Source organism: Quercus lobata, chromosome 7 (genome assembly GCF_001633185.2).
Source record: "Quercus lobata isolate SW786 chromosome 7, ValleyOak3.0 Primary Assembly, whole genome shotgun sequence".
In the NCBI taxonomy this organism is placed as follows: domain Eukaryota; kingdom Viridiplantae; phylum Streptophyta; class Magnoliopsida; order Fagales; family Fagaceae; genus Quercus; species Quercus lobata.
Window position 1 is genome coordinate 31,745,559 of NC_044910.1, and position 22,460 is coordinate 31,768,018.

General features: G+C 39.9%; 1 protein-coding gene and 1 pseudogene across 1 annotated transcript; both read right to left on the reverse strand.

Annotated features, from left to right (window-relative positions):
- Positions 1-369: 369 nt before the first annotated feature.
- LOC115952603 (receptor-like protein kinase FERONIA) lies at positions 370-4,003 on the reverse strand. Its single transcript, XM_031069779.1, has one exon. The coding sequence runs from the start codon at positions 3,459-3,461 to the stop codon at positions 756-758; it is 2,706 nt and encodes a 901-aa protein (XP_030925639.1). The 5' UTR covers positions 3,462-4,003; the 3' UTR covers positions 370-755.
- Positions 4,004-11,976: 7,973 nt separating this feature from the next.
- On the reverse strand, positions 11,977-17,492 carry LOC115951912 (annotated as a pseudogene).
- Positions 17,493-22,460: the final 4,968 nt, after the last annotated feature.

A 22,460-nucleotide genomic window follows, 5' to 3' on the forward strand; every position in this document is an offset into this window, starting at 1 on the left:
AAAAATATGGGCAAAGAATATAGGCAAAAAGTCAGAAACAGCTAGCTTTCTTATAGCGTTTCCCACGTCTTTTTCTATCTTTTCTTACCTAAAGATTTTCTTATAATCAATCTAAAAACCATATAATAAATATGGAAGAACAATTCAATGTCTGCTGTAATGCATTCATTTGTTTAGGCCAATTACAGGTAGACCCCACACCCATGTGTCAGATACTCACATACCAGAATTGATGGCAAGGCGTTATCGTATTAAAAATGATTTCTGTTATTTAATATTTATGAGAAATGGACGGTTGTTCTATCCAATAAACTTGTTCAAACATAGCACTAATCTGCACCAACTACCTCAATCATAATATCAGTGACATTTTCCACAACTACTCTGTTGTGATTTATGCATATAAAAATTATGTCATGGATTCAGGAAAAGTGATGATATTACTGAAAAATGTTGTCCATAATAAAAGTGAAATTCCCCATCCAAATGGGAAAGAGGAAACAAATTGGTAGCATGAAATTAATATTATCATCCAAAGCAATAAAAAGTAGTACATAACATTATTTTTACACTCTTGGAGGTACATACAGATTAGAATCGACCTGATTAAAATGCCAAAAAAAATCAACATTAAGTAAAATGAATAAGGTAAGAAAGAAAATCCAAATATGACTACCTGCTTGATCAGACACCAGAAAGCATATTGCCTTACCGAAATCCAGCGGCCGGTGGCAAATGCAATAACTTGTGATTTTTTAACGTCCTTTCGGGTTCATAATCTGTGAGAATACAGCACTAGGTGTCAACCCATCAGAGTCTTCACTTGCTAGACTCCGGCCGCCAATGCTCATACTCATTCCACTGCTCCTTGAGTCTGTGACATTGCCATCAAAACCCAGTGATGCATCAGGATCTTTCTTCCCTTTATAGGGTACAAATGGCTCCTCCTCAATGCCCATTCCTCCGATACCTTCACCACTTTCCTCTGCACTCTCTTGTAGCTGTAAAGCAAACTCAAGGTTCCACAGCACATCACCCATAGATGGCCTCTCAATGCTCTGATCAGCCACACACTTCATTGCAGTCTCAGCAAACTTCTTGAAGCATTCCGGCGCAATCTTTCCCTTCAGATAAGGATCAAGTATCTGATCAAGAATACCTTTCTTGTGGCAGTGTGCAGCCCACTCTGCCAAGCTCACTTGCTCCTTTGGAAGTGTTGGGTTCAATGCTGGCCGAGCACACAAGGTCTCAAAAAGAACAACCCCGAATGAGTAAACATCCGATTTGTCAGTCAGTTGCTGCCGCCTGAAGTACTCTGGATCTAGATACCCAAAACTACCCTTAACAACAGTGCTTACATGCGTGTTATCCAAAGTAGGACCTGTTTTTGACAACCCAAAATCAGAAACCTTTGCAACCCACTTCTCATCCAAGAGAATGTTAGTTGTCTTAACATCTCGGTGGATGATAGTGTGCTTGGCACCAGTATGGAGATAGTGTAAACCGCGGGCAGCTCCAATGCATATCTCAAGCCTTTGCTTCCAAGGCAGAGGAGGTTTTTGGGTCTTGTAAAGATGCTCCCGCATCGTTCCATGAGCCATGTAGTCATAAACAAGAATCATTTCACAGTTTTCTTCACAATAGCCAATCAATGAAACAAGGTGGCGGTGACGAAGTTTTGACAGCATTTCAATCTCAGTTTGGAACTCATGTACCCCTTGCTCAGAGAGTGGGTTCCCACGCTTGATTGCTACTTGGGTTGCTCCACCATCAATTTCTCCCTTGTAAACTTTACCAAAACCTCCAACCCCAAGAAGTAGAGCCTCGTCAAAGTTCTTGGTGGCAGCCTTGATCTCAGAAAATGAGAAGTGGCGGCAAAGGTTCGAAGGAAGTGAGGACGCATAACTTCCTGTAGTATTTGTTTTAGCAGAACCAGCAGAATGTGAATTTCCATACAGAGAAAGTGGAAGCCACCCAGAAGGACCATCGCTTGCACTTGAGTCTTTCCCATGCCGGCGACGGGAAGCAACAATAAGAAAGAAACCAAGAACAAGGGCTAAGAAAATTCCACCACTAACACATCCAATGATAATTGCTTTCTGATTCTTTGTTTTACCACCACCAGATGATGGTCTAGCCCTTGTTAGGTCAATTACATCCTGTTTAGGAGCAGGAATAGGATTTGGCCCAGCAAGATTACCATTTGTACCATTAACTTTGAATATCTCTACTCCATTCAAGATTGCATCGTAATAATTGGGCTTGGAAGATGGGTCTGGATGCAGTGCAAGCCACATATACTGCTGCGGGCTTCCATTTGGAACAAGAACCAGATAATCCTTATAAACCGCAACCCCATCTTGCTCACCTGCCCAGGCAATAACGTCTGCCGCTGGCATCGCAGTTTGATTATAAAGGAAGATATCAAACACCCTTTGATTAATCTTGGTTATATTTCCCTGAATTTCACAGAAATGAAGCCTAACAAGGTAAGAGAATCCAGAATCAACTGAGAAAACCCAAGTCAAATTGTAATTGAGATTGATTTCAGGATTTGGCCCCATTGATCTAGCAGTGCGGTAGACATCATCTGGTGCAACATAAGTAGGCATGCCCGTAGGATACTGGATTGTCATGTTATCAGCAGCAGAATATGAAACACCAAAGGCAGCCCCATAGAGGTATGGCAAGTCATCATCCCAGGACCTATAAAGACCCGTATCATGGGAGGGTGAAATATCGTTTCCACCCACATTCAACCGATAAACTTTCTCAAGTGCAGTGGTGTTATCAATGTTGAAAGAAGCACCCTGACCCACAATCATCAGAGTTCCATCTGTGGAACTATAAATATCAGGCATTGACACAATCTCAATGCCATTCACAAATGCATACGCCCTTGGAGCTTTGGTAGATGGGATGAAACTTATATCCAATGTTGCACCGTCAACATTGATCGAATACTCCTTCACAAGAAATGCAAAATTCAATGCTTCTGTAGTTTGTGCAGCACTGAAGTTGTTAAGGAGAGTATAAGGCCCGGCAGTGACAGAGAAAATACCATCAGATGCATTTAAGCCCGCATAGGAAGCCGCATAAAAGTGAAAACGGACAAATTTACGACCAGCAACAACTGGAATACTATATGTGAAATTCGAGGAAAAAACCCGAGCAGTCATATAAGGGACTGCCGGGACTGAAGGGTCCTGAGTAGCAGCTGAGGATGTGGTGGATTTCGCATTTGCTGACAGATACTTAGACCCAATATCCGTGGTCCATTTCCGACCATCGCTATCGGTATTATCAGTACCCCCACAGCTTAGGAGGATTTTCTCAGCTGGTACATAATCGACGGCTAGAGTAACATGAATTGTAAAGACTAAGAAAAGAATAATGGGTATAGATATAGACACAAAACCAAGTTTATAAGTGCTCCTCATTGACACAAAGTTCAAAAGCATTTTTCCTGATTTGAAAGATCTTGAATCGCTCAGAGCAAACAAAACGCATACGACTAAAGAAATTGAGTACCAAAGCTCGGGGCTTAACAACTATTAACACAAAGATCCGAGTTTTTTAACACCCAAATCAAGATCAGAGCTAAGCTAACAATAAGACAACACGATTTTGCAACAAAACCCCACTAAAGTTTCAGATCCACATACCCAATTAGCTAAAAAGGAAGAAACTTTAACAAGCTTGAAGGCACAGCATAGATTAAACGAAATTCTACTAGGATTGAAGAAAATGCAAGACACAGAATACAAACTTGAGCACCAAGATTGAACTGAAAGATTTCAACTTTCAAGCCATTTAAGCTGAGAAGAAAGACTACGTGGGGGTTGAAACTTGAGAGAGTTTACCTTCTGGACCAGAAGCTGAGAGACTCAGTGAATTGAACCGGACGTCTTGGGGTTCTAGAGCTTTGTGTTTCAAGGAAGGTAAAAATAGCTTTGAAGCAAAAGCAGAAGCTTAAATAAAAGCAAAGTTTGCGTTTTTATATAGTCAAACTTAATTCTTACTGTTTATTAGATATTAGTCCTTAAAAATTTAAGATTGAGGCCATTTGTGTTGCTGTGCAGTGAGGTTATGAAATGACTGATGTGACCCTGAAGAAGATACCGTAATTACTAAATTGCCATTGGGTAGTTGATGACAGATCACTGAGGAAGTGATCACAGAAGGGAAACGCGTTAAAGAGGACAATGGGTTAACGTAGTTTTACGTGTTTCGGACAGCTGCCTTTAGTGCCCTTTGTTTTTTTATTTATTATTGTAGTTTGGTCTGAGACGTGAGTTTTTTTTTTTTTCTTTTTTGGAGAATCGAGACGTGAGTTGTTTCGGCCTTTTAATTGTTTCTTTTTCTTTTTTAGATGATTATATGGCGGGGCTAGCTGTATCTGGGCCGTCAATTTGAGAAGGTTAAGGTGGGTCCTATTGATAGAGAGTAGAGATGGATACATCACAACTCCAATATGTATATATAGTTTAAGCGTAGTTGTGCCATGAATTAAGGTGGTCGCCGTCTTTGTGGGGACCACCGGAGTAATGACATGTGTGCAGCCAAGTGGTCTTAGCGCTAGTGGTGAACAGTTGTACGGGACAATCATCAAATGTATGATGGCGTGTTAATACAAAAAAAGGTTAACAAAAAAAGTTAATACAAAAATTGTCACTAACTACAAAAATTGTTGAGGTGGTAGGAAGGGATCGAGTTAGGAATGCTCTCTTTAGACTTTGGGACCTCACTAGTTTGGGCCCAAGCCCCATTTGAGATGTCGAATCGGGCTCACGACCTGATTCTCATCAAATAGGACACCAAATCAAGGGAGGTTCGATTTGGCGCTCATAATCACAATTAATTTATATAAGGGGTTTGCTATAATCCGCAATGGGAGATTTGCTAAACAACCTTTTCTTGATGAAACAGTATTTAAGATTTTATTTGCCTCACTTTTTTATTACATTTCTTAGAAGTCATCTCTCTTCTCTCCTACAATCTCGAAAAACGCCATCCCCCTTCTTCTATCCATCCTTTCTTTTTTATACTCCCCCTCCCCTGTTTTCATCCTTATCCATTACTTTATTTGCCTCATTTTCTTCTCTAACATTATCTTTAGCATGTGCTGTCCTTATTTAGTTGGGTAGCATTCTGTCTCATCAAACTCTTTTTTTCTCAAGATTGTGATGAACAAAGACTTTTAGGGCTTCTTGTCTTTTTCTGATAAGTTATCTATAGCATTAAATGCAAGTATGTTAGGTGGATTGTTGTAGATCTATTAGGAAGATCTAGAAAGCATCCTCGGATGTCTGCGTACATGTCGAAACTACTCCCTAGAAGCTTGGAATATGTGTTGACATGGGGCAATATGGTCGAAGTGTTTCATCTCATATGGTTTCCGTGGTTATTCAAGAACGGATCCAAGATAGGAGATTCAGTTGGATTGGAGTCCGAGGCTTAGGTAGTTTGGAGAAGTTTCCGTTGACCCCCTGATTTCCTTTGGTTCATATTTCGAGGTATGTATCCTATGGAGAGATTTTTTGTCTTAGAAAGGTACATTCTAGGCCTGTTTTAACCTTTGACTTAATGCATATTAGGGCCTTACAAGCCACTTCCCCCCAAAACCAATTTAACACCAACCTTTATCTTGACATTTTTAAACAAAAAGAAAAAACTCAATAACAAACTAATTTGATCTAAAATTTGAAGGAAAAAAAATCCAACCACGAAAATTAGTAATTTATTGATCTTAAATCTTAAAAAAAAGAAAATTAAGTAAACAGTAAAGTGTAGACACTAAAAGACAATTAAGTGTGAGGTAGTGGAAGTGATGTGTGGGATAGTGGAGAGTGAAGACATTTTTTTTTTTTAATGATTGTATTGTTGTGTTGAATTTTTAATAGAGTAATGTAAAAGACACAACAAAATTCTTCCTAATGAATTAGAAAGACCAATAAGTTTTCAAAGTTGATTTGAATTGTTAAATAAATGAATTGAAAAGAGTAAACATAAAAACTAATAAATAATAAATAAAATTATTCTAATTAATAATAATTAAATTTTACTTAACAACAATAATTAATAACTTTATTATAGTAGGGATTTCTAAGATACCTAAAATTTATCTTTTAAGAGAACTCATGTTGACTTGGAAAAATATTATTTCGGATCATGGGTTATTGCTTATGAGAAAAGATCTATCTCATTATCCTAATGATCAAGATGAAATTTAAAAAAAAAAAAAAAAAATTACAAAGAGGTTATTGTCAACATTTTCAACATGAATTTGAATGGATCTTGTAGAGAGTGAAATTTTCTACCAATCACCAATTGCAATGTTAGACTACTAAATTCATGTAGTACATTTAAAGCGGCTAATTACAAAAAGCCAAGTATTATTTAGTGGGTGTCGCTATCATTATTCAGAGGCCAATGACAATATTCCAAGTGCCAAAGAATAAAAATTACAAAGAATACTTGAGAACCAATCAAAGGTTAGCATGTGTTAATTTAAATAACATAAGCGGTCTAATTAAAACCTGCCATGTGTTATTTTAAATTAAAGCACTACAGCTAATCAAATAATGCCATGTGTCCCTTGGAGGATAAGACATAAAGTCCGTCCATTTAAATTATGATACATGTGATAGCCAATTACGTGTCATCACACTTCTCCAAGACTCCTATAAATAGAGACCCTTCTCAGTCTTATAAGGGATTTGAACACATTCAGAAGTTTCGAAGCTCTATTGGAACCAAGCTCCAAAGCCTCCAAGAACTTCAACCTTTGAATCTTAACAACATTCGAAGAGAAAATCATTCAAGTCATCTTCCAAGATCTCAAAGTGCATTGGAATCAAGTCCAAAAGTGTTCAGAAACTTCAAAAGATTGCAAGTTAGTGAAGGTCTACGGATTCAAGTCTCCAAAGCCGTGAAGAACTTCCACTACAATCTTCGAAGACAAAGAATATTCAAAGAACACGAAGAACATTCATCCAAATCATTCTTACAAGTCTCAAAGTTCTACTGGAATCAAGCTTCAAAGCCTCTAGAAACTTCAAAGACTTCGATCCATCAAAACTTCATCGGATTCAAGCTCTAAAGCCCTAAAGAACTTTCACCATAAATCTTCGAAGATCAAGAACATTCGAAGAACCCACAAAGAACATTGGCGAAGAACAAGAAATCTCTAACAAGCACATAGCCAAAGATTCATCACTATTTCATTTTAAAGATCTTTCAATTCACTTTTCAATCCAAGTGGAGCACATCTTGTGTTTGAGTCAAGACTACATCGAAGCAATATTTGAATTGAAGACTTTCTAAGGAGATCGAATCAGAAGATTATTCTATTGTATTAGAATCTAAACATAGAGAATTGTACCTACAAATTCATCAATACAAAATTACACTTGTGAAACATATTCACTTGTTTAATTTTCAAATTTGAGATTTTGTGTTTACAGATCCCTTGAAAAATATTCTTGAAACTACCACTACATAAAGAACTAGATTATTACTCTATAGTCTACACTTTTTGAAGTGTCTTAAGCTAAACCACCCCTTTTATATTTATTAAAAAAGAAATTCAAAAAAATCATTTCAAACTTGCCTTATATTATTCCATAAATCAGGACGAACAAACCAAATCGGTTCAATTTTTTTTGTAAACGAACTAAACATCATTCATTCATTAAAACAGTGAGAGTCAAAATACAAAGCTTCTAAGGCTGGTGGTGGAGATTCTTCCAACCATACAAGTTCACTATCTATTTGACTAGCATACTTAGCCAGATTGGTTCAACTTAAATTTGAACATTTAAAATATTATCTAACTAAATTCAACAATAAAATAATATAACCTAAACAATTTTTTTTTTTTTTTATAGAAGAATATATACACTAACTAAATTATCATGAGGATTCATAATGTTCAACCAATTTTTTTTTTTTAAACATTTTAAAATGTTTTACGTCACATAACTTCTGACCATCCTAAAAATTGTTTAGAACCAAAACACTACCTAAATTGGTATTATTTTTGAGTCAATAAAATAAATAATAGGGATATTTTAGAAAATTTTTATGAAAGATAATTACAACATGCTGCTAACCTCGCAGCTTGAACCCTTTCCCCCCCTAGACCCCCCAAGCACTTTGTGCATGGGGAGGTGCCAATTCATAGGAGAATCCGAGTACTTAAGATATAAAATCCAACTCTCACAAAACCATAGTAGGTTTACAATTTTAAACCAAACCCCCATTTTTTTTTTTTTGGTCTAGTGTCATTATTTTTCTTTCTTTTTATTATTATTTTTTTTTGGGATAAGTTTGTTTTGAAGATATGGATTAGTGGGAAAATGTCCTATTTTGTAGGCATTTTAAGTGGAGTTTGAGATATATTTTTACTGGGTTGTCCTCAAGTTTTTACCTTGTTAAACGTAAGGTTTAAGGGTATTTCTAAATTACATAAAAGTCCAGTTCAAAGAGGAGAATCTCTTTATAGGTAGTATAGATAAGTGTATAGAGCCTATAGGCTACTTTAAGAGTTGGACTTACACTTATAAAACTTTTATCTACCATTCTCATTGTCCTTAATTACTTGACCAAAACCCCCTAGAAAAAAAAAATTCTCAAAAGGATTCCCTCCTTGGTTTTGTCTCACATTGCTAAAATGAGAGTTAGGTGTTGTTCTCTAAGTGTCAAAGCTATGTTTTCCAAAAAAAAAAAAAAAAAAAAAGGAGTTGGGCTTACTCTAATAAGGTTTTACTGCTACTACTATTACCAATTGGGCTGACTATAATTCATCTTTGAAACCCAACCCAAAAAGCGAAGAATGTTATGGTTAAACGTCGCCATTTTAGATATGTTTAAGTTATCATAGAAAGCTCAATGAATTCACAGTCAAGTTCACACATCCAAGGAACTTGAACTCCACGACCAGACAAGAAAGAGAACTCAACTCAACGATATTGCTATTGTAGTTCATTACACAAGCATTGAAATGACAATCAATCATGACCCATAACAAGGTTTCACTTTCTTACTTTCTCTCTTAACACAAATGTTGTCTTTGCTATATTAGTTTATGTTGTCCCCATTAAGATTTTCATATAAATTAATTCTTTAGATAACCCAATAATATATTTTTTTTCCCTGTTTAAATTTGTATTTTTTTTGCAGATTGCTTTGTTTGAAAGAAGAAAAAGAAGAAGGGTCAGGATTTTTCTGATGATTCTGTGGATAAGTTGACTGAGTAGAAAACTTGGGAGGTACACTTCGACTGAACACTACAATTGTTATGTACGTTTTCCCTTTATCTTAAACCTTAAATATGTATTGAATGTTTGTTCAATTGCTGTTTTACCTGCAAATGCAATGTAGGATTGGGTTCAGCAACAATGATATCACCCAACATACCAAAATTAAGTAACTTTTTATTTGATTGATAATCATATAAAGTGGAAACTATTTTCGCCAATTGCATCAAGCTTAAACTTCATTCTTGCATGCTTGCTCCTACGAAAGCACACACTAAAATAAGAGGGAAAAATTGATTGGTGGCATATTCGATCAAAACCAACAAAAAGAAAATCCTTTAAACTGTGTGAATTCTCGGTACTTGTGTTGTAGTCATTGGGAGACTTTTTTAGCTCATCTTGAGTAAACAAAAGTAGAAACCTGTAAGTTCAAATCTTCTTGCCTAAACAACAAACCCGACGCAAGTATACATTTTGTCCTGTAAGTTGGCATCATGTCTGTGTAGGTGCAAGCCGAAGTTATTAAAAATGTTGATTCTTGGGAGGATATTGATGGCAATATTTTCCTCTCTTCTGGGTTTCTTGTTGGTATATATAGTTGCAATTTTTATGATTGTTAATGATGCTTTGCATAAAGTTTGGATCTTGATGCGATGGTAAGTGTTTTCCGCACAAGTGAAGTGCTGAAGGTTTGAGCGTGGGAAGAAGGTTAGATCCAAAATTAGGAGTAAGGCTACGTACCACCTACCTCCCCCAAACCCAACAATAAGGGCCTTGTGTGCTGAGTATGAACTTTTTGGGATGAAGTTTATTGAATTCCTTTATAACAGTTCTAGAATATAATTATGCTTTTTTACTTATTCGTTTGTTGAAGACTACCAATGGTAGAAAAACCTCTAAATTTTCATTCTGTGTTCATTAGGCACTATGGATATCAGGGTTTTGGTCATTCCTATCACTTGAAAATGCTTTGACACTTGGGAGTAGAAAACTTTCATGATGCACAAACAACTTTCTGAGATGTCATTATGAAATTGGGTCACTTTTATTATATGCAGATGAAGTTCTCATGGTTTAGGATATAGAACATGACTTCTATTTTTGTAATCTTTTGGATGCTTGGTTTTATCTATTCTTGAGAATTCAGTATAACAAATTGTTAGTAAGACTTCTATACATGGAAAATTATTTTGGAGTTGTTAGAATGAGTTATATATGTTATTCTACAAATCAGATTTTTCATTTGATGTATTCACATGCGATGAAAGATGATTAATGAACTGGTATTGTTTCTTTGAATGTTTTCACACTTTTAAATTGTGCTTCATACCTTTGTCCATGTCCGTATTATCAATTAAATATGATACAGAGACCTTTATGATTTTGGTAGATTATATGTTTCTTTGGTCATTTTGGGTGTCTTATTGGCTGCGTTCGTTTTAGAAAGAAGGCGAAAGGGGGGAGGGGGAGGGGGGGGGAGAGGAGTTGGATATTCTTAATCTCATTGTAAAAGATTGCAATGTCCATGGTTCATATGACTGCAGTTTTTCAGTACAGTGTTCAATATCTTTTGCAAGAATAATCCTGAGATTGCAAGAGATAGACGTAGGACAGTTATGAGGCCTCCACAAGTTCTTCAAGGGGGTGCACAAAAGACAGGGTTTGTAAATTTTATGATCTATGAAAAACATATGCTTAGTTTTTGCTTTTTAAACATTCATAATCTTTCCTTCACATGTATTATTGCTGAGAACCTATTTAAGATAACGGTTATGTGCTCATCTTTTTTAATCTACTTAAAATTTCTAATATAAAATTTTTGCTTCAAGATTTTTAAAGGATACAGATAATTACTACTTTTTTTTGGGTTTATTTATTACTTGAGTTGTTATCTCATACAAATATATGGTTACCTTTAATGCCATTTTGACTGTTTCTATTGTTTTGGGATGCATAGGTAGCCAGAGCATGTCTTGACATTCTTATTGTTTGAAATGGGGACAAGTGGGGATCTTTGGGTGGACAACCGTTGTTAGTAGTTAAGGGTAGATTTGCTCCTAAAAGCTTGGAAGGGATCTTGCGAGATGCATAAGTAAGTACATAACTATTTCCTTGGAGTAATTATGAGATGCATATATCAAAAATTTAGTGTGAAAGTTGAATGAGATAAACTAATCCATTGAGGATCCATAATCGACTCCAGATTTTGGAACTAAGGCTTTATTGTTGTTATTGTGTTGTTGTATATATCAAAAATTCAGTGTGAAAGGGGAATGCGCTAAATTGTTTCAAATTCTCATTAATAAGTAAAATTAGTAATCAAGGTTACAAAAAATCAGAGCTAGAAAGGGATATACCTTTAACCTTAGGGATATAATTTTAATTTTAAAAGTATTATATGAAACTATGTTACATTTTATTTTGCATCGTACAAATTTCAACTTATAAATTCATGATCTGACTAATTGCTTTTGTCTTCAACTAATTACAAAACCTACTACCTACCAGAAACATGTCATAAGTAAACATGATACTCAAGTTCTCTCTTTTCCTTAGTTTTGATGATTCCACTCATATCCTAAAGGTAGGGTCTCAAATGAATAGGCCACTCATTGCAAATCTCAAATGATATTGGAAAGAGTATCACTATCCATATTCTTCTGAGATTATCTAAAAATTACTCATGTGAGAGAGAAAAAAAAAGTATACTCTTTGATTACCCAACAATTTTCCATATATACACACATACTGGATTACTCCAAACAAAGACCAAAACTTTCACGCCATGCTCGGCCTTATACTTGAGCAAATCCCCCAAGTTGTAAATGGTAACACCATAAGGCAATGGCCTCCTCGTCTGCTCTCTTTCCAGCTTCACCTTGTGATGAATGGACCAACCAACAATGTACGCCATTTGTTTTGCCTCCAATATCGTATGGCATATATCCACCCAACACTTTTTCTGCTCAAACACCTTCCCTCCATCTAACTTTATCTTTGGCAGCATCCTATCTGGCACGTGCGCGTCCTGATACAGCGTCACCGATCCGCTTTTCAGAACTGGAGAGTTAGTATTCTGAAGCCCGAAATTTTCCTGGTCTGACGCAATGCCGTACCGGTACAACGGACTATACTTGTACTTGTTGAACTTTATTTCGATGAGAATGGCGACACCACCTTGACTCTCTGGCTCAGAGCCATTGTCCAATGTCCAGAAATAGCAGCGCGTTGATTAGCCACACACCTCATTGCAATCTTGGCAAACCGCTTGAAGCATTCGGGTGCAATCTTCCCCTTTAGATGAGGATCAATCATCTTATCTAGAATACCTTTCTCATGGCATTGTGTAGCCCACTTTGCCAAACTCACTTGCTCCTCTGGAAGTGTTGTTTCCAATACTGGTCGAGCACATAAGATCTAAAAAGAATGATCCCAAATGAGTAAACATCAGATTTTTCAGTTAGTTGTTGTAGCAGGAAGTACTTTTGATCCAAATATCCAAAACTACCTTTAACAACTATGGTTACATGTGTCTTATGACTCTTATCCAAAGTAGGATACATTTTTGACAAGCCAAAATCGGAAACCTTGGCAACCCACTTCTCATCCAAGAGAATGTTAGTTGTCTTAACATCTCGGTGGATAATAGTGTGCTTGATACCAGTGTAGAGATAGTGTAAACCGTGAGCAACTCCAATGCATATCTCAAGCCTTCGCTTCCAGGGCAATGGCAGTTTTTGGGTCTTGTATAGATGCTCACACAACGTTCCATGAGCAATGTAGTCATAAACAAGAATCATTTCATAGTTTTCTTCAAAATAGCCAATCAATGAAACAGGTGGAAATGACAAAGTTTTAAAAGCATTTCAATCTCAGTTTGAAACTCATCTACTCCTTGCCCAGAGAGTGGGTTTCCATGCTTGATTGCTACTTTGGTTACTCCATTGTCAATTTCTCCCTTGTAAACTTTACCAAAACCTCCAACCCCAAGGAGCTGAGCTTCATTGAAGTTCTTAGTAGTAGTGCTGATCTTAGTAAATGAGAAGTGGTGACAATGGTTCTTGGTAAATCCTCCTTGATGTTCTTTGTGCCACTAAGAAGGAACTACCCTTGCACTCAAATCTTTTCCATGCCGGCGACGGGAGGCAGCAATAAGAAAGAAACCCAGAATAAGCGCTAAGACAATTCCACCACCAACACATCCAATGATAATTGCTTTCTGATTCTTTGTTTTACCACCATCAGATGATGCTCTAGCCCTTGTTGGGTCAATCACATGCTGTTTAGGAGCAGGAATGGGATTTGGCCCAGCAAGATTACCATTTGTACCATTAACTTTGAGTATCTCTTCTCCACTCAAGGTCACATCGTAATAATCAGGCTTACTAGATGGGACAGGATGCAGTACAAGCCACATATTCTGCTACGGGCTTCCATTTGGAACAAGAACCACGTAATCCCTATAGACTGCAATCCCATCTTGCTCACCTGCCTAGGCAATAACATCTGCCCCTTTCTAAGCAGTTTGATTATAAAGGAAGATATCAAACACTCTTTGATTAATCTTGGTTATATTTTCTTGAATTTCATAGAAATGAAGCCTAACAAGGTAAGAGAATCCGGAATCAACTGAGAAAATTCAAGTCAAATTGTAATTGAGATTGATTTGAGGATTCGGCCCCGTTGATCTAGCAGTGCCATAGGCATCAACTGGTGCAACAAAAGTAGGCATGCCCATAGGATACTGGATTGTCATGTTATTAGCAGAATATGCAACCCCTAAGGAAGCCCCATAGAGGTATGGCAAGTCATCAGCCCAAGACCTATAAAGACTCGTATCATGGGAAGGTGAAATATCATTTCCACCCACGTTCAGTCGATAAACATTCTCAAGTGCAGTGGAGTTATCAATGTAGAAAGGAGCATTCTGACCCACAATCATCAGAGTTCCATCTGTGCAACTATAAATATCAGGCATTGACACAATCTCAATGCCATTCACAAATACATACGCCCTTGGAGCTTTGGCGGATGGGATGAAACTTATATCCAATGTTGCACCCTCATCATTGATTGAATACTCCTTCACAAGAAATGCAAAATTCAATGCTTCCGGAGTATGTGCAGCATTGAAGTTGTTAAGGAGAATATAAGGCCTAGCTGTGATAGAGAAAACACCATTAGATGCATTTAAGCCCGCATAGGAAGCCACATAAAAGTAAAGACGGACAAATTTATGACCAGTAACAACCGGAATACTATATGTGAAATTCAAGGGAAAAACCCGAGCATTCATGTAAGGGACTGAAGGGCAGCTTGGGATGTGAATCACCAATTTTTTCACAACTTGTTAATGTGGCAATTGTGATTGGGTTAGCATTTAACAAAACTCACATAGACTATTATTGTCGCCACATTTATTATGCACTAATCACAACAAGATCATATCAATAGTAGTAAAAAAATTTGTAAACATTTTGGTGTCAGACCTAAATTACTTTAATTGGGTCATCTCTATTAGAACCTTAAGTGGGTCTCAGCTGATTTCTGAGATGAACACATTACATAGGTGAGTGTAGGCGTGTAGCTGTCCCTGAAAATTTGGTGGTATTGGTCTTAATTAGTTAATAATTCTAATAGTGAACATTATTTCCCAGAAGTTGCAGATGCATGACAATTGCAGTGGTCGTGGTCCTAATAGTAATAAAAAACAGACCAGTCGGATTGGTTTCATTCAACAATTTTCCCAGGTACACAATTCACTAGCATGTTGTTGGACCACAAGGTATGTCTCTCACACCATTCATAATGTCTTTCTGACTAGACTCATCCCTCATCATCACTTTTGAATTCAAACTTACTCCAATTGTATTTATACTACCTGGATTGCATTGATTCTATTCCAGATTTACAATCACTAGGTGTTGCACTGTCATCCTATTTGTGTAACACCAAATAGATCATGAAAATCCTAACCCTTTGTATTACTATTAATTCATCCTTGACATGCATGATTCTTTTTTTCTAGTCGGTGAACCTTGGATAATAAGATACTAATATCTAGGAAATTCTCCATTTATTTGCGAGCTTAATACAATCAGCCTCCTCCTTTTGAAAAGGGGGAAAAAATAGCGATAAGCCAATAACATTTATACCGGGTGTCAAATGTACATGTCACTTACTAAAATATTGAATACCCAAAGTAAAAGAACAAAGTTGCACAAAATGCAATAAAAGTATAACTGACATTTTAGGGTAACTATAGTCAAATTAGAGAAAAGTTAACAAATGTCTTATCAATATTGGTTTATGAAATACTTTAAAAATTTTTTTATGGGAAAATAAAAAAGAAATTATTATTATTTTTTTATATTTTTTTATAAAAGTGGTATCAAAACTTTCTTTAAATAATCTATTAACAAATAATCTAAGGGCATTCGTTAACTAGAGTCATTAATTTATCATCTTAAACATAACAAAGAAACTAGTTGCAAACTCATGCGATGTGTGAGAATAAATAATTATTTTGTATTGTAATATAATGTATAATTTTTTTTTTTTTTTCTGAATTTTTTTGAAGATAATTTGTTCTCCCAAAAAATTAATCAAATTTTTATTCGGTCCAATTAGGTCTACTTCGGTCCAATTTGGTCAACTCAGTCCAATTCTCTCCACTTGGTCAATTTCGGTCTCCTTTCAGTCCATTTTTGACTAATTAAGCCTTAAATTGATTCTGTAGGGGTAAAGGCCCAAGATCATACAATGAGCCTTGGGTCCCGTATGGAAAATTCGACCATGTCCGAGGAGAAGGCGTGGGTGCCAAAAGGGCTCTCGGCCCAACTCTTGTGGCCCTGAAGATGTTTAAAAGGCGGTCCGAGGAGAAATGTCTCCTTGGACGTACGTATCAAATATGGCTCAAACATGCACTCTTCCTGCTAGAAGGATCCACCCCAACGAGCATTAGTAACAAGGATGAGTCCCACAAGCCCGTAAGAAGGAAGAAAGCGTAAGATGCCTAGGGTGAGGCTGCAGCTGCCACATTAAATGCATGGCAGCTACTTTTCTGACTGCATTAATGTGGAGAGGACTTGTGAACAGTGTTCCCTTGGCTACCACAACTCACAGAAAGATGGGGGGGGATGTCCGATGGGACAGACACTCAAGTGGAGGTCCAGATGATTAACAAATGTAAGGCCTTGATGACTTCAAGAGGGCTATATAAGAGAGGGGAGTCCCCATGAAGAAGGGGACGGAGAAAAAAGGGAACTTAGAACAAAAGAACAGTGTTAGAACCATAGCCTTTGAGCAGGGACCGATATACATCCTCCACGTCTCCTCGGACTGAATATCTAATGGACATGAAGGGGATTTTCTTACTCTCGATTGTTACATGACCCAATTTTAGCTAGTATACACTTTGTTAAGGCTTAATTTTGTAGCCCACTCTCTATAAATTTATTGTTTCGGGCTCCTTGGGCCAGAACCCCATACCTGTTGGGCTTGGACCCTGAATTGTGACCCTATAATTGGCGCCGTCTGTGGGGAGAACTTGTGCCTCAGCAAGTGAGACCGTTAGAGATGGAAGGATTAGGTTTGCACCAAACGGGACACGCAGACTCCCAACGGCAGGACAACTTCTTGAACCTCGAACGGGAGAGAGATCAAGACAAGCGACGAGAGGGTAGCGTAAATACCTCCCACACGAGCAAAAGTCACTCGAAAGGGAAAGGTCACGCATCCCAAAAGCGGGACGATCATAGGGCTCTACAGCAAGAAATCAACGACTTGAAGAAAAAGTTACGCTGAGCGCAGCGAAGGCGTCCTTCCCCTAGTCCGGACACCAGCGATGAGGAGGACAATGAGTACAGGCGGAGATCGAGAACCCCGCCAAGTGAAACCTTCTCCTATAAGGAAAAGCAACCTTACAAACACGGCCACAAAAGCCCATCTTACAAGGGCCTAGTAAACGACGCCATGAGTAAGGCCCTGGATCGCATCTCTTAGTCACCCTTCACGCGCAGGATAGAGGGGGCTGAGCTTTCTCGGCAGTTCCACCAACCCACTTTTGCCATATATAATGGTCGGACGAACCCCGTAGAGCACGTAAGTCAGTTTAACCAGAGGATGGCCGTCCACTCCAGGGACGAGGCGTTGATGTGCAAAGTGTTTCCGTCCAGTTTGGGACCCATGGCGATGAGATGGTTTGACAGCCTCAAGCCAAACTCCATACATTCTTTTAAGCAGCTAACACAGGCTTTCGGTTCTCGCTTCATAACGAGCAGTAGGGTTCCTCCGCCCTTAGACTCCTTCCTGTTCTTGTCCATGCGAGAAGGAGAGACCCTAAAGGCCTACTCGAACAGGTATTGGGAAATGTATAATGAGATAGAGAGAAATTACGATGACGTCGCCATCAGTACATTCAAAAGAGGCCTGCCGACAGAGCACGGTTTAAGAAAGTCCCTGACTGAGAAACCGGTCACCAGCGTGCACCAACTCAGGGACCTAATCGACAAGTACAAGAGAGTCAAAGAGGACCAATAGACGGGAAAGGGCAAAGTGAAGGTTGTCCCTTAGGAGAGGAGGGACTTCAGGTCGGACCGCTTTAACAACAATAACCGGCCGAGAAGGGATTACTTGGAGCAGTGTGGATCCATCGGGGCACAGGTAGTCCATGCTGTGTTCCGAGAACCATTACATAAGATCCTAGAGAAAGTGAAGAACCAACCGTTCTTTCAATGGCCAAGTAGGAAAGCATGCGACCCCGCGAAACGTAACCAGAACCTATATTGCGAATATCACCAAGAGCCGGGCCACACCATTGATGACTGTAGGAATCTTAAAAACCACTTGGACCAGTGGGTCCGAGAAGGAAAGCTGACGATCGGCAGTCTAAGAGGGTTAAAGGGATGGCCTCGCCTATAATTGGATTCTCAAATAAGGATAAAGTTGGAATCATCTAGCCCCATAACGATACTCTAGTCGTCACACTCAGGATTGGGGGATATGACGTGAAGAGGGTGCTCGTCGATTAAGGTAGTGCCGTGGAAGTAATGCACCCCGACTTGTACAAGGGGCTGAAACTGAGACCAGAAGACCTGACAGCATATGACTCCCCTTTGGTGAGTTTCGAAGGGAAAACTGTTACTCTGAAAGGCCAGATTAGGCTGCCTATACAAACAGGCTCGGACATAGTGGAGGTGGACTTCATAGTGGTGGATGCATACTCGCCTTACACTGCCATTGTAGCCAGACCGTGGCTTCACGCCCTAGGAGCTGTATCATCAACCTTACACCAAAAGGTGAAGTACCTGTTGGAGGGTCAGGTCAAAGAAGTGATAGGGGACTAAGTCGTGGCCCGGCAATGCATGGTGTCCGCCATCTCGCGACGACCGAGTACTGAACCCTCTACCACTATCGAGAATGGCTTATAGCAATTAACGACCCCAGCTCTGGCCCCGGGAGATGGGGGACCCGCCTACAAGGTGAGTTGTGAGGATTTAGAAAAAGTCCTTGTGGGCTCCGATCCGGAAAGATTTTTTCAAGTCGGCTCAGAACCGCCGCCCCAAGAGAAGGAAAAGCTGATTTACTTTCTTAGAAAAAATGTGGACGTGTTTGCATGGGTCGCCTACGAGGCTCCAGGGGTTGATCCGAATTTCATTTGCCATCACCTTAATGTTAGCCCGGCCGTGACACCTAAGAAACAACCTCCTCGGCGATCGTCGAAAGAGCATGTGGATGCGATGAGGGAGGAGGTGATGAAATTAAAGAAAGCAGGGGCTATCAAAGAAGTTTTTTACTCCGAGTGGCTGGCCAACATAGTTGTGGTGAAGAAGAAGAGTGGGAAGTGGCGAGTCTGCGTGGACTTCACAGACTTGAACAAGGCCTGCTCGAAGGATCCTTTCCCTATGCCTCGGATAGACCGATTGGTGGATTCGACCGTGGGACACCCTCGAATGAGCTTCTTGGATGCCTTTCAAGGGTACCATCAAATACCCCTGGCTGCCGACGACCAAGAAAAAACGGCTTTTGTCACCCCTGTTGGAAACTACCACTATAAGGTGATGCCCTTTAGCTTGAAGAACGCCGCGTCGACCTACCACAGGATGATGATTAGGATGTTTGAACTACAGATGGGCAAGAGCATCAAAGTCTATATAGACGACGTGGTGGTGAATAGTAAGTTAGTGTCCGATCACGTGAAGGACCTTGGCGATGTCTTTGAAATTCTGAGAAAGTACAGGCTGCGCCTGAACGCATCCAAATGTTCATTCGGAGTCGGATCAGGGAAATTCTTAGGTTATATGGTGACCCATAGAGGTATTGAAGTCAGCCCCGACCAAATTAAAGCCATCCATAGCCTGCAGCCTCCTCAGAACCCCAAGAAGGTCCAAAAACTCACTAGCATGATCGCTGCCTTGAACCGTTTTATCTTTCGGTCGGCGGATAGATGTAGCCCTTTCTTTCTCTTATTGAACAAGTGGAGAGGGTTCGAGTGGACAGAAGAATGCGCCTTGGCCTTCCAACAGCTCGAAGAGTATCTTTCTCGGCCGCCAATCATGTCCAGTCCCGAAGCCGACGAGGTTTTATTCGCTTATATTGCCGTGGCCCTTCATGCAGTTAGCCTGGTGTTGGTCCGGGTGGATAATGGCATACAACGGCCTGTCTACTATTTGAGCAAGTCATTGCATGAGGCAGAAATCCGTTACCTTCTTCTGGAAAAGGCCATCCTGGTGATTGTGCAAGCCACGAGGAAGCTCCCCCCACTATTTCCAGGCACACACCGTTGTTGTATTAACTCAACTCCCGCTCAGGTTAATACTCAAGAGTGCCGATTACACAGGAAGAATAGCTAAGTGGGGGACCATTCTTGGGGCCTTCGACGTAGAGACATGCCTTGCAGCGCTGTGAAGGGCCAAGTCCTCGCGGACCTAGTAGCTGAGTTTGTTGAACCCTCACCGGGATTAGGGGAAGAGGTACCAATCACAGACGAGAAATTGGTCAGCACAATCTCTCAGCCAAGTCCCGCCTATTGGAAAGCATATGTGGACAGCGTGGCAAATCAAAGGGACTCTGGGGTGGGGCTCGTCTTGATTTCCCCCGAGGGGATTACCATCGAAAAATCGTTAAGATTGGGCTTCTCGGCCACGAATAACAAGGCAGAATATGAGGCCTTGTTGGAAGGAATGTTTGTGATCCAGAAACTGGGCGGAAAATTCATAAACATGTTCTCAGACTCAAGACTTGTCGTAGGACAAGTAAATGGGGAATTGGAGGTGAGGGATGAAAGAATGCAAGAGTACCTAGTCCAAGTCAAGCGCTTGCAGGCGCGTTTCAACTATTTCAGCCTAATGCATGTATCCAGGAGCAAAAACACCCATGCTGACTCCCTTGCCACACTAGCCACCTCCTCGGTGCAATCCCTCCCTTGAGTTATACTCGTAGAAGATCTATACAGGCCCTCGATGGTAAAAACCGAGTTGGTGCATGTTCATAGTGTCAGGGCAGGGCCTAGCTAGATAGATCCTCTAGTATTGTTTTTAAAGGACGACATCTTACCCGAAGAGAAGAGCGAGGCCGACAAGATTAGAAGAAAGGCTTCTCGATTCTAGCTGTCCGAGGACTTGAAACTGTATAAGCGCTCATTTTCAGGACCATACTTGCTATGCGTACACCCAAATGCCACTGAGCTTATCCTAGAGGAATTGCACGAAGGAATTTGTGGGAGCCATACAGGGGGTAGATCCTTGTCCCATAGGGCCATAACGCAAGGTTATTGGTGGCCGAGCATGCAGAAAGAGGTGCACGAGTACGTGAAGAAGTGTGATCAATGCCAGGTTCGCCCCGAATATACATCAACCAGGCGGGACCCTTAATCCGCTGTCCAGCCCTTGGCCATTCGCGCAGTGGGGCCTGGATATCCTAGGACCATTTCCTAAAGCAGTGGGGAATAAAAGGTTCCTTCTCGTTGGCACGGATTATTTCACAAAATGGGTCGAAGCTAAGCCGCTGGCAAACATTAGAGACATTGATGCTAAGAAATTTATTTGGAAGAACATCGTCACCAGGTTTGAAGTCCCCCACGCCCTAATCTCGAACAACGGTCTCCAGTTTGATAGTAAAGCTTTCAAAAGGTATTGCAGTGAGTTGGGAATTGCGAATAGATACTCCACACCGGCTTACCCATAGGGGAATGGGCAGGCCGAAGCCGTCAACAAGGTCATAGTAAATGGGCTGAAGAAGAGGTTAGATGACGCGAAAGGAAGGTGGGTAGAAGAATTGCCCCATGTCCTGTGGACGTACCGCACCACGCCATGCAGGTCCACAGGGGAGACCCCCTTTTCAATGACCTATGGAGTTGAGGTCGTCATTCCTCTAGAGACAAATTTCCCAACACTGAAGACCAGCACATTCTGCCCTAATGCTAACAACGGCCTGTTGGAAAAAAGCTTAGACCTCATCGATGAAAGAAGGGAGAGAGCAATGGTCCAACTCGCCTACTACTAGCAAAAGCTCAAGCAAGGTTATGATGCCAAGGTGAAGCTAAGACCCCTAGCACCTGGGGATCTGGTATTGAGGAAAGTTCTGGGCAATGCAAGAAATCCCGCGTGGGGAAAGCTCGGACCAAATTGGGAAGACCTATATCGTATCACCTCGGTGGCCGGCATAGGGGCCTACTTTTTAGAAGATTTGGATGAACATGTAGTACCACGTCCTTGGAATGTAAATAACTTGAAAATGTATTATTATTAATGAAAGTTCGTATTCTTGGTGCCAAATACTGAGCATTTTTATATAAGTGTTAAACAAAACCTAGATCTTGTGTGGCTCCTCGAATCACAGGCTTGGGGGAAATTAACCACTGTGCGATTCTATCTAAGTGTTAAACAGAACCCAGAACCTGCGTGGCTCCTCGGACCACAGGTTAGGGGGAAATTAACCACTACGCGGTTCTATCTAAATGTTAAACAGAACCCAAATCCTGCGTGGCTCCTCGAACCACAAGCTTGGGGGAAATTAATCACTGTGCATTTTTATCTAAGTGTTAAACAGAACCCAAATCTTGAGTGGCTCCTCGGACCACAGGCTTGGGGGAAATTAACCACTGTGCATTTTTATATAAGTATTAAACAGAACCCATGTCCTACGTGGCTCCTCGGACCACAGGTTTGGGGGAAATTAACCACTGTGCATTTTTATATA